At 42.9% G+C, this 13190-nt stretch overlaps 1 protein-coding gene across 8 annotated transcripts in view; it reads left to right on the forward strand.

Annotated features, from left to right (window-relative positions):
* The window catches only part of LIN7A (lin-7 homolog A, crumbs cell polarity complex component), a 394724-nt gene that overhangs the window by 106454 nt on the left and 275080 nt on the right, over positions 1-13190 (forward strand). For 3 of the 8 annotated variants that reach the window (XM_033866291.2, XM_019952195.3, XM_033866292.2), the window contains one exon: positions 942-1032. The exons of 4 other annotated variants lie outside the window; for them this stretch is intronic. In XM_033866291.2, the coding sequence (XP_033722182.1) occupies positions 942-1032 (91 nt within the window). Of the gene's footprint in view, positions 1-607; positions 788-941; positions 1033-13190 lie in introns of all 8 variants that reach the window. One more of the 8 variants, XM_073788376.1, reaches the window with a different exon arrangement.

Genomic DNA, 13190 nt, shown 5'->3' on the forward strand with positions numbered 1-13190 from the left:
GGGGTGAAGGGGTCACAGCTAATAGTTGAAGGTTCTAGTAACTGAATCTTGATCAACTGACTCTAAAGTCACCCTTTTAAAAACATCATCTCCCATTAGATTACAGGCTACTGGAAGGCAGGGACTGTATTGAATCCCCAAGTCAGGCCATGGCTTAGTTCAATTCCTGTCACATATGTTAATTAATCAGCAAGTGGCAGCTCTGAGGGTCAGCCTGGAGGAGTGCTAGGGACATGGTTTTCAAACTTAGTAATAGAAACTTCTCTTTGTGTTTTTAATTGTTTTCTCATTGTGATTTTTAATTTAAAACCATTATTAAGAAGTTTGCTTGTGAGATAAGTTATTTTCTAGGCAATATACTCAGGTCCTTAACGGGGGCCTAGTGATGGAACTCTGTCTTGTGTACTGTTATAAGTCAACATTCCAAAATAAACTTTAACAGAAATTAGCAGCAACTACAGTTAACCCCCAACATTTCTGAACTAGAAGCATTTTCTTTCTAGGGGATGGGATTAAGGGGTTGACAAATTCTCTTAATCCGAAAAAAATCATGTCTCTGCCTCCCTCCCCTCTATCCCCTCCCTTTCATTCTTCTCCCTTCCCCCAGACGCACGTACACTCTGACCATTTTGTTTGAGTGGAAAGTTGAAAGAAAGCAACACACTAGCTACACGCATCCAGCGATCCTTGGGGTGGAAGAGCAAAGTTCTAGGGCAGAGCCTTCCTTGTCAGAGCCGGCGATGCTTTCGCTCTCCGGTACCTGCTCAGCTTCACGCCGCATCTGAAGGTCTGCCCCTCGCGGAACAGTTGCGTCTCCATCTGGCTGCCAACCCACCCAAGCCTTCTCTCCTCCACAACCACCACCTTCCCTCCTTCCCCCCTCCTTTCCGTCTTCCCTCTCCACCCCGCCCCCAATCTCCTCCTCTTTTTCTCACTACAAGCGGTTGCTGATGCTGAAGCTGAGCGTCACTTCGGCTCCCACGGCAGACATGGCGACATTGACAGTGGTCCAGCCTCTCACTCTGGACAGAGGTAAGGGAGCAGCTCACCCGTCAGGCCACTGCGTCCTCTCTGCCTCCCCTTCTGCCCCCGCCAGCTCCCACCGGGACCGCCAGACGCGCTCGGGCAGGGGGAGCAGGGCAACGAGGAGGAGCGAAGAAGGCTTTCGCGCTGAGAGCAGGATACTTTCTTCCCCCTTTCTCTGCCCGCCACGTCCCCCGTGCCCCCTTCACGCCTCACTCGCCCGGCACAAGGGTGCCTTCGCCGGGCTGTGGCGTCCCCGCCGCCACTCCCAGCCCCTCGCCGGATCGCCTCCGGGCCGCCGGCTTTGTTGGAGCGGAGGCGCGGGGATCGCTCGGCGCCCGCCTGGGGCTCGGGGCTGGTGAGGGGCAGGGAGGAAGCTTGCCGAGCCGGGCGAGGGCGCCTGCAGCCGGAGACCGTGGAAGCCTGGCGAGTGAGCCGCTTGCCAGCCTACGCTGCCGGGGGCCTGGGAGGAAGGAAGTTTGTCCCCGCGCCGGGGGGCGAGGGCCGGTCAGGCTGCGGGTGCCCGGGCAGCCGCCCGGAGGCGGACAAGGCGTACCCCGTGTGACCTGTGCCGGGGCGCAAGGCGGCTGGACTGCCGCGGCGGGGAGCTGACCTCGGCCGAAAGGGCAACGCGGAGAGCTGGCAGCCGTGCCGGGGCCGGGGGCGCAGCGTCGCGGCAGCCGTGCCCTGCTCTCCCGGGCTTCGCGCTCTGAAGGCGCCAGGGGTCGCGTCTGCCCCCGCCGCCGGCGGCTCTCCGGCAGTGGCAACTCACAGTTTGTCCTGCCCCAGCCAGCCTCGTCCTCTCCCAGCCCTGTGCCACCGCGATGCCCGGGCTGCGGAAGGCGCTGGGACGCAGCGCAGGCTGGGTTGAAATTCAACTTCTGACCTCCGACCCTGTGCGTTCTGCTCTCTGACTTGACTGGGGAAGCAATGTTTGCTTCCTTCCCAGGCCCTCCCCAAGCCTAAGGATGGAAACCTCCGCTGCGATCTCGGCCTCTCCGGTGCATGCGTGCGGGGTTATACCTGTCCTTTGCGTGTTCGAGTTTCCTTTCTGGCTTCCGACGTCCAGTTATGAATGCGCTGAGTCTCACGACTCTGCAGCGGAGGACACCTCGTCCTGGTCCGCAGAGGCCGGATTTAGGACCCTGGGCGGCCATTTGGAAATGGTGTGCTCAGATGAAAATGATTTAGTCCGATGTGCCTCTAAAAATATTCTTTCTAGCGGATTAAACTGGACTGTGGGGCAAGGCAAAAGAGCATCCTGCTGCGAGTACAGTGAAAAAGCCAGAGCAAACTTAGTGAGGTTTTTAATTTGGAGAGATTGTGGGTGACTTTAACGTAATCTGTTGGCGCCAGAGCGGATGTTATGTGGTGCCCATAGCAACCTTACTTGGGGTAGGAGTTGAAAGATAAAAAAATAATTGATTTTATGTTGGGAAATGTTGTTTTGCAAGCTAGTAAGTTAATAACAGTAGTTAAAAAGGTCAGAAATCCATTGCATAATCCATGATTTCTCCCCAGGATCATCATCTGCCCTAAGCAGGATAAATCCATTGCCTCTAAAAACCAGACAGATGGCAAGCTATTAGAAATTATGGATTTCCCAAGTATTTCTGTTTTAATGTAATGAGATCTTATATTGTCCCATTCCTAAATCATAGTCTTTAAACATCCCAAGTAAAACGACGTTAGGAGAGAAAACGAACAAGCAAACAAACTCCAAGAAAATTGCATACCTGAGGAATTTTATATACTACTACTACTAAAAACATTTCACTTTGGGGGGTCTTACTTTAAATGCCTGGATCAGTTGTGGAGAGGAAGTGCAATCAGACTAAGTTCTATTCTTTGTTCTTGTTCACAGCCAGACTGTACCTGTCCTTCCCAGTTGTGATTAGGTTCATGGAATAAGTAGCTCAAGAGGCAAGGGTGGGTGAGACAGTGAATGTATCTGAATAAATTCACCAGCAGCTCACTGCGAGGTCTGTAATTTACAGATGGTGGGTTACTGGCATCATTAATGTGCATGAAGTCAATACATATTAATAATTTCCCCTATACATTATTAAAATATAATTAACTGTTTAATTACATCATTAAATTGATGAAATAAACTGATAAAAATTTTCCTACAAGAAAAAAAATCTCTTAAAAGAGAGAGCCCAATAATACTTATCTGGCTGCTAGCTGTAGCTCTGATACTCACTTTGGAGTAGTTGGTTAGCCTCTTTGGGCATCAGTTTTCCTCTATGGCACATAAGGAGTTTGGATTAAATGATTCTGCCACTGTGCAGCTTTAACAGTCTAGAATTCAATGAATTAAAACTAGGACTCAGTTTCTGGTCACCTGCTGGAAGATTTTGCAGATCACTTCCTCTCCCACCTCTTCCAGGTGTCCTTTGACGTGCCCTGAGGTCACCCACTACTTTGGCGTCATCAAAGCATTTCTCAAACTCTGTTGCATCTATCTCCTCATTGAACGGAACTCCTTGAGGGAAGAGACCATTTCTAACTTCATCTTTGTATTCTCAGTGCCTGCCATAGTCCCTGATCACAGTAGAATATCAAAAATTAATGTAAATTAGTGTAAGGGAACTAAGGATTGTAACAACTTAAGCGCCATTAAAATATAAGGGTTTCATAGTGAACAGAGGTACAGCTCATAGATTCACAACATTTTGACCCTGGAAAGAATGGCAGGGAGAACATAGGCCAATGGTTCTTAAACTTTCTTTTCCCCCATGCACTTGACAGATTTCCATCAGCAACCATAGCTCACTTATCTGTGATTATTAACCAAGGGGGATTGTGGCAGGTGAGCACAGGAGAAAAGGAAAGAAGACACTGCATAAAGCCTCCTAAGGGCATCTCATCAAGCAAACCCAAATACATGATCCATATGTATCCTGCTGGTTCTTTTCTAGCATCTTCATTTTTCAAATGAAAAACATGAAAGAAGCAATGATAAGAGATGTTTTCAAGGTTACTCTACTAGTTAGTGGGAGATTTTATGCTAAAATCTAATTTTTCTTGTTTGATGCCCTTTGGCATTATCAACAGATTCATCTGGAATCTTCAGGGCAGAGGTTTTAAGCAAACAAAGCAAAGCTATGGCTTGAAATTAAGATTGATCCCTCCCAGAATTCAAAAGATATCTGAAAGTAAGAAGCTCAGAAGTCTGCGCTAGTTTCCTGGGTCTTGTCTGGGAAGCAAGCCTTTGCCAGAACCAGCCTGGCCCCTGAAAGGACAAACAGGGTGGCTTCAGGTTTTCACTGCTCTGTGTGTATCCTAAACTCTTTTCCATCTGCCATTAAGACCTCAGATTACCTCTGTGGGGGCTTCTGGGTGGCTGTGGTCACAGCAGGTTCCTGTTCACGCTGGTCCCAGTCCTTAGGATTGCTTATTGAGTGCCTACCGCAAGTCAGACCCTACTGTGGGATTGCTATATACTGATGAGCTAAACAGACTACCACATAGTCTTCATGGTAATTAGAGCTTGGGGGGGGGGAAAGAAATTACACACACACACACACACACACACACACACACACACTCACTCATTCAAACCATTCATTTATTCAATAAATATTCATTTATCACCTGCTATATAAGAGATGCTACAGGAATGCCAGAGACAAAGTTTCTGCTTTTAAGAGTCCAGTGGGGAAAACATAATAAGTTAGGAATTCATTCATTCATTCAACAAATTATTGAGTGTCAGCCTTATGGCACGCACTGTTTTAAGCAATATGGTGGTCCTAATGAACAAAGTAGATAAAGCCTAATGGAGTTTACATACTAATGAGAGAACCACACACTGAACAACACATAGGTATACAACTATAAGTGCTAGTGAGAAAAGTAAGACTGAATCAAAGAGAGTGATGGGCTGCTGTTTGAAACATGATAGTCAAGGAAGACCCTTTCCTCCGAGTTGGTGACATTGGAGAAGAGACCCGATTAAAGTGAGGAAGCAAACTTTGCAGGTATCTGGAAGAATGTGCTCTGGAGAAGGACCTCACGTGTGTATCCTGGGAGCATCAAGAAAGTCAGTGTGAAAATGTGAGCACAGGGAAGAGTGGCAAAAAATGGGATTTGTGAATTGGTGGCCAGGGGCCAGATGATATAAATTATAATTAGGATTTTAGATTAGTTGAAAATATGAAGTGCTCTGAAGACAATAAACATGACAGGAGGATAGAGAATAATGGGGAAGGACCTATTTAGATGGTGTTGGTCATAGAAGGCTCACTGAGAAAGTAAAATTTAATCTGAGTTCTGGTGTATTAATAAGGTCCTTAGGAAAAGCATTATGGATAGAGGGAAGAATACAAGAAAAAGCTGTTGCACATGTAAAGCTTGGCTACCATCCCATTAATACCTCCATAACCAAGCAAATGACTGAAAAGAAAAATTACCAAGAAATAACAACACTCTAAGTATGCATCTGGGGCAGATAGTTGGTTATAAGTATACCAAGAAAATCTCAACTTTTTGCTTCTTACTGCTAGACTAAAACACTATATATTATAATTAAATTTTCAAAGATACCTTTTTTAAAAAATTAATTAATTAATTTATTTTTGGCTGCGTTGGGTCTTCATTGCTGCGTGTGGGTCTTTCTCTAGTTGTAGCAAGCGGGGGCTACTCTTCTTTGCAGTGTGCCGGCTTCTCATTGAGGTGGCTTCTCTTATGGAGGAGCACGGGCTCTAGGCATGTGGGCTTCAGTAGTTGTGGCTCGTGGGCTCTAGAGTGTAGGCTCCGTAGTTGTGGTGCATGGGCTTAGTTGCTCCGTGGCATGTGGGATCTTCCCGGACCGGGGCTCGAACCTGTGTCCCCTGCATTGGCAGGCAGATTCTCAACCACTGCACCACCAGGGAAGCCCCAAAGATATCTTGATCATTGTAATTTACATGTCACTATGCATAGATCTACATGTTGAACCCAAGTGGTCATAATACGAGATATATTCATTTTCAGTGTAATATTTTATATTAGACTGTGATGTAGAAAGTAGTAACTGTAATTTACCCTTGTGGCAAAGAGAAGATGCTGATAAGGAGATTAGTGTGGAATCATCTCTTCCAGAATTTAAAATATTCAGTGCAATTCTTCCCTACACCTTTGCCCAGATTTTAATCTCTACAACCAGGAATGACCTTCAGCTAAAATCAAGGGAACAAAGCAGGGTGCAATCCATGATATTTAATACCATTATAACGAAGAACATAGGAATACTATACTATATTAAAAAATGCATGGATTTAGGCACTTTCCTTCAGTCCAGTAGCTCCAACTCTCCTTCACTTACCATCTCAAGGTCAGAAAAGATAATACAATGGAATTCTCCAAAATGTTACTTCTGCTTATCTTGTTGCCCTGATTTTAAGCAGAATGGCTTTTTAAAAAAACATGACTTATAAGGAAGTCTTTGCATGACTTATAAAGAAGACTGACAAAATCAATTCTTGGAGAAAAATGGATAATTAAAATAATTTCTATGGGTAATTGAAACTGTGTAATTTTAGGGGCTTCCCTGGTGGTGCAGTGGTTAAGAATCCGCCTGCCAATGCAGGGGACACGGGTTCGAGCCCTGGTCCGGGAAGATCCCACATGCCACGGAGCAATTAAGCCCGTGCGCCACAAGTACTGAGCCTGCACTCTAGAGCCTGTGTGCCACAACTATTGAGCTCTCGTGCCACAACTACTGAAGCCCACGTGCCTAGAGCCTGTGCTCCACAATAAGAGAAGCCACTGCAATGAGAAGCCTGTGCACCGCAACGAAGAGTAGCCCCCACTCGCCGCAACCAGAGAAAGCCCGCACACAGCGATGAAGACCCAACACAGCCAAAAATAAAAATAAAAATAATTAAATTTAAAATAAATTTATTAAAAACAAAAGAAATTGTTGGGCTTCCCTGGTGGCGCAGTGGTTGAGAGTCCGCCTGACGATGCAGGGGATACGGGTTGGTGCTCCAGTCCGGGAAGATCCCACATGCCGCGGAGCGGCTGGGCCCGTGAGCCATGGCCGCTGAGCCTGTGCGTCCGGAGACTGTGCTCCGCAACGGGAGAGGCCCCAACAGTGAGAGGCCCGCATACCGCAAAAAAAAAAAAAAAAAAAAGAAATTGTGTAGTTTTAAATATTTGAGACTTTGCTTATAACATGATCAATAGTTTACAATCTGCATTTAGGCACCTATATAAAATAAAATGCTGGTGTCACAGCCACTGAACTTTTCTGTGAGTTAAATTCAACTTGGATACATTGCAAAAGTGTAAATGTAAATCTTGTTTTCTTGAATTCTAAAATAAGTTTTAATCTAAAATATTGATTAAACAAATTTTGATGTGTTTTCCCTTTAAAAAAATTAAAACTTTTGTCCTTTGAAAACTCTAATAGAAAACCAAGAGCCATTATTTTGTGGATTTCAAACTTATGAAAAAAAACATGAGTACAAAAGTTGAATGCAAATGGAAATCCCATGAGTGCCACACTTTTCATAGAATTTGTGATACATTAAAAGTTTTCTCTCTTCCCTTTTCCCTTTTCAAGGCAAGCGGAGCTTATTACTTTATGTATTTCCCAATTCAAGCCTTGGGCAGCCTGTAGCTTTTCTAATCAGCTGTATTCACCAGTTTTTATAAAACTGTATTTGCCTGAAAATTGCTTTTGTTCATAGTCCAAAGGGGCCTTCCTCCTCTCTCTCTCTCTTCGTTATTTATTTATTTATTTTTTAGCATGAGGAGAAATTAAGGAAGAAGGAAAGTAAAAATTAAGCTAGTCTTTATGTTGTTTTAAAGTTGTATGCCCTGATGGTTGTGATGGGGAGGAGAGAGGGGCTGACTATATTTTATGGCTCTTGTCCTAAAGTCTTTTTACATCAGCAGCCAGAAATGTTTTAGTCTACAAACATTAAGTATTTGCTTTCTTTCTCATTTTTTCCATAAGCGTCACTAAACATTTAAAAACATTGAATTTTTTTTGCAAATCAATATTTGAGTTTCTTTTTGCACTACTGTTACAGAATATTTTCCAGGAGTCAGAATCGTGTCATATTCACCTTTTCTTTTTGTTTGATAATGAAAAGTTACAAAGAGAAGGAACCAAATTTCTAAAAAGTCTTAGTTATTGAAAAAGGTATTTTCCATTTAATGAGAGTTTTATACACAGTTTTAAAATTGAAATTGAAAAATTAATGATTGAACTTCCAGGAAAAGAAACAGAAATCTGGTGACTACCTTCCAGTTTGGTGTGTCAGCCATCCAAGCTCTGAGATGTATTTGGTGTTCTCTGGTCATTTATGAAAGTAATGCTTTTGCTTTTGGGGTACTTTTTCAGGATCACAGCTAGGGCTTAGCTATTTAATAGGGAAAAGAGAACATTTAGAGAGGAGTATCAAATGGGAAGATATGTGTATTGGGTTTTAAGGATGCTACTATAGGTGCAAAGCCAATACCTCTTGGAGAGAGTTCTTTACTTAGTTCTGACATCTGTCTATTAAGATATAGTCTTCATCAGGTCAGAGACTCTGCTGGATTTGTTTACACAGAGCTCAACACACTCTTAATATTGATTGATTGATTAATTGAATAAATGAATGAATGAAATTGACTTAGTTGGACTAGCTATCATGGAGTCATTCGTAATGCTAAAAAAAAAAGCCTTCCAACATATAATAATGTAAAAGTGGTGGCTACCTTACTTTGTCACTTTGCTTTGTGTGTGTGTAGCAGACCTAAAAGTGGAATGCTCTCCAGGGCCAAGAAAGGATGTGAGGTGCTGGTGTTAATACTTATACTTGTAGCCCTACTTCCATTGCTTGCATCCACCTGCCATCTTAACTTGTTAATTGAACCAGGCAAGTTAATGCCAGAGTACAACTGAAAAGGGTAAAAAAAAAAAAAAGACAAAAAAGGAGGAGGGCTTAGCAGAATCTGCCCCCCCACCAACACACACACATAAGCTATACTGCCTTACTTTTTTTTTTTCCTTTTAACTACAAATGGATGAATAATAGAGCTATGTCCTGATAAACAAGTTAGACTCGATTTAATTTGAAATCACTCTGGGTTGGCAAATGTAAACACAACCTTAAAAGTCATGTAGATTAAATCAATGCTTTACTTCTGGTCTAAGTGATAAAGAGGTTTTTGTTTTTGTTTTTTTCTCCATGACTGACTTTTACTAAGTGATGTGCTAGCTGAATTTGAAGACTTGTCTATTAAAAGTAAAAGTAAATATACCCAAAGACTACTTGAAAAAAGTTGGGTTGAATTGAAACTTATATTGAAATTATACTCAGATAGTATCTGACTTGGACAGAAAACAAGGGCTTCTAGTTTAAACTGGTGGTAATTTCCTCCAGAAACACAGTAGCTATTCCAAGTCCAACTGGATATGCTATTTTTGTTTACTTGCCTACTGTGGTGATAGTTAATGATATTTCAGTATGAGCTCTGTTTTTTTTTTTTCTATCAAAGAATCATCTTTCACCAAAAAAGGAAAAAGGATAGAATAATGGGAATCATAGAATGACAATAAGATTTAAACCCCCAAGTTAGATGGGGAAAAAAACTCCATCAAATCATAGCTGGGTCTATTTAATGGTATTGAATTTGGAAATATGGCTGAGAGAATGCTGAAAGTGATTTTTGAGGAAAGTTGTCAAAGAGCACTAATTGCTGATGAACAAATATCCTGGCTTCCAAAAAGGTGTTAAAGATGTTTGGGGAAACTACAGACCGATCTACTTGTTGTTGCCTCCTGGAAGAAAAATTTAAGGAATATTAATAGAAGAATGTGATATTGGCACTTAAAAAAGAAAGTGGTGATCCCACAGAGCCTACATGGGATCACCAAGAATAGTTTTTTTTCAAATTTCAGGTGTGTGCCATAGCAATACTATAAACTCACGACAGTACAACTTTCATAGAAACACTGTGGAAAGTGTGAGGTATGTGAAGTGGATGATTACACTGTTGGATTTCTAGTGGTTGAAACACTATTCCAAGGCGATTTGGTTCTCTGTCCTATTCAACATTGTTACCAATATTTTGGATGAGTGCCATAGAAGATTTTTTATAAGTGACATAGAGCTAAGAAGAATAGCAACTAATTTGGCCAACCAAATCAGTATTCTAAAATTATAACTAGCTTGGAGTTTGGGATTAGCAGACACAAACTACTATATATAGAATAAACAACAAGGACCTACTGTATAGCACAGGGAGCTATATTCAATATATTGTAATAAACTATAATAGAAAAGAATATGGAAAAGAATATGATATAACTGAATCACTTTGCTGTACACCAGAGACTAACACAACATTGTAAATTAACTATACTTCAATTAAACTATATATATATATAACAAATCTATAAAGAAAGTTTAAAGATCATATCTACCATTCACTGGTACCAAATCAATTTTCCATACTGAATAGAGAAAAACCCGTGAAACAATAGCAACAATTCAAAGTAAAATATATATATAATGTTTAATAGCCAGGTAAGCTCACAAATTTAGATATTTTAAAAAGTGTAACAAGAATGTAATGTTTTTCAATAAAAGTTGTTTGCCAAAATCTTTAAAATAAATAAATAAATGAAATTATAACTAGCTTGGACAGGGTACAGTAAAAGAGATAAAATTTAATGAAAATGAATGTATTCTTCATTCATTCATTCACCAGGAAAAGGGAGCCAGCGCTGTCTATTCATTGCTCTTGGTTCTAATGCCCAGTGAATACTGCCCCACTGGACTCCACTCAACCACCACTAAAACCTCAGGCAGGCCCTGTACCTCAGTCAAGCCCTAATGATTCAGTTCTGGGTCGAGACAGGGATGGTTTAGTATGGCACTTAAAACATGCACCCCAGGACTTCCCTGGTGACGCAGTGGTTAAGAATCCGCCTGCCAATGCAGGGAACACGGGTTTGAGCCCTGGTCCGGGAAGATCCCACATGCCGCAAAGCAACTAAGCCCGTGGGCCACAACTACTGAGACCGTGTGCCACAACCACTGAAGCCCACGCGCCTAGAGCCCATGTTCCGCAACAAGAGAAGCCACCGCAATGAGAAGCCCGCACACCGCAATGAAGAGCAGCCCCCGTTCACTGCAACTAGAGAAAGCCCGCCGTGTAGCAACGAAGACCCAACGCAGCCAAAAATAAATAAATTTAAAAAAAAACAAAAAACATGCACCCCAGAGCCAGCCTGCCTGAGTTTGAATCCTAGCTTTTCTATTTACTAACTCTGTAACTTCCAGTGTTACTAGACTGTTTTGAATCTGTTTTCTTGTCTGTGAAATGGGAAATGATAAAAATAGCAGTGACTTCATAAGGTGGACGAACCTTAAACGAGTTAATACGTGCAAAATACTTAGAACAGGCCTGACGCGTGAGCACCACTCAACAATGATAATTATTTCTTCCCTGAGTCCTCAAAGTCAAGGAAGACATCCTTCGATATCCGCCGGATATTGGTTCCAGGACTCCCTGCTGATAACAAAATCAGAGGAAGCTCAGACCCTTACATAAAAAGGTGTGGTACAGTCAGCCATTGTTTCTGCATCCGCAGATTCAAGCAACCATCTATCTGCAATTAGTTGAATCTGTGGATGCGGAACCCCCGGATATGGAGAGTCAACTGTACTCCCACCCTACTGCCAGGAGGTAAGGACAGATACTGTTTGTTGCCTTCAAGCTATACTAAGAGGCAGAGACCGTGTTTATTTTGGTATGCTGTAGAAGCAGGAAGCATTTGGAGATGCCTGGGGGTCAAAGCAAATATTTCCTGTATAAATACCTAATTTGCCTGCTCACTCTTTCCCTAAATCCTTTCTTTCTTGATGCTTCTGTAACACTAATTTTCATAATTGTACTAGAGCACTTACCACACAATATAGAATTTTTTCTTTTACACTGCCGTCACCGTAACAACATAAGTTATTTATATTCATCTTTGTGTACCCATTGCCTATCACAGTGCCTGAAAGACATGTGCTCAAATGTGTGCTGAATAAATTAGTGTTGTTTTCTTCAAATACTGCATAGCAGTCAGGGGGTAAAACTAGGTGAGTTAGCAAAGGATACAAGATGACAGATTTTTTTTTTTTTTTTTTTTTTTTTTTTTTGCGGTACGTGGGCCTCTCACTGTTGTGGCCTCTCCCGTTGCGGAGCACAGGCTCCGGACGCGCAGGCTCAGCGGCCATGGCTCACGGGCCCAGCCACTCAGCGGCATGTGGGATCTTCCCGGACTGGGGCACGAACCCAGTCCCACCAGGGAAGCCCAGATTTTTTTTATTCAAGAAAAAATCCCCGGGGCTTCCCGCGTGGCGCAGTGGTTAAGAACCTGCCTGCCAAAGCAGGGCACACGGGTTCGAGCCCTGGTCCGGGAAGATCCCACATGCCGCGGAGCAACTAAGCCCGTGCACCACAGCTACTGAGCCTGCGCTCTAGAGCCCGCGAGCCACAACTACTGAAGCCCGCGTGCCTAGAGCCGGTGCTCCTAAACAAGAGAAGCCACGGCAATGAGAAGCCCGCTCACCACAATGCTTCAACTGGAGAAAAGCCCACATGCAGCTACCAAGACCCAGCACAGCCAAAAATAAATAAATAAATAAATTTATTTTTAAAAAAAAGAAAAAAAAAATTCCGCACATTTATTCTGTTCAAAATTAGAATGGGTGCCTTCCGGGAATTTGTGAACATTCCATTACCAGATTACTGGAAAAGTACAGGCAAAACTTGAATGACAAATTGGAAAAGTTGTTACAGATGGACTTTATGATTCGGTAATTGTTAAGGACAGGGACTAGAGTTTATGTAGATGTTCAGGGTTTTAATTTTATTTTATTTATACAGATATCAGAAGTGTACTAAACAGGGCTTCCCTGGCGGCGCAGTGGTTGAGAAGTCCGCCTGCCGATGCAGGGGACACGGGTTCGTGCCCCGGTCCGGGAAGATCCCACATGCCGCGGAGTGGCTGGGCCCGTGAGCCATGGCCGCTGAGCCTGCGCATCCGCAGCCTGTGCTCCGCAACGGGAGAGGCCACAACAGTGACAGGCCCGAGTACCGTCAAAAAAAAAAAGTGTACTAAACAGTTGACTGGGGAAGATATAACCAAGAGTGACTTTTTGACTCTTGTTTAGTGCTGTTTAATT

Source organism: Tursiops truncatus, chromosome 11 (genome assembly GCF_011762595.2).
Source record: "Tursiops truncatus isolate mTurTru1 chromosome 11, mTurTru1.mat.Y, whole genome shotgun sequence".
In the NCBI taxonomy this organism is placed as follows: Eukaryota; Metazoa; Chordata; class Mammalia; order Artiodactyla; family Delphinidae; genus Tursiops; species Tursiops truncatus.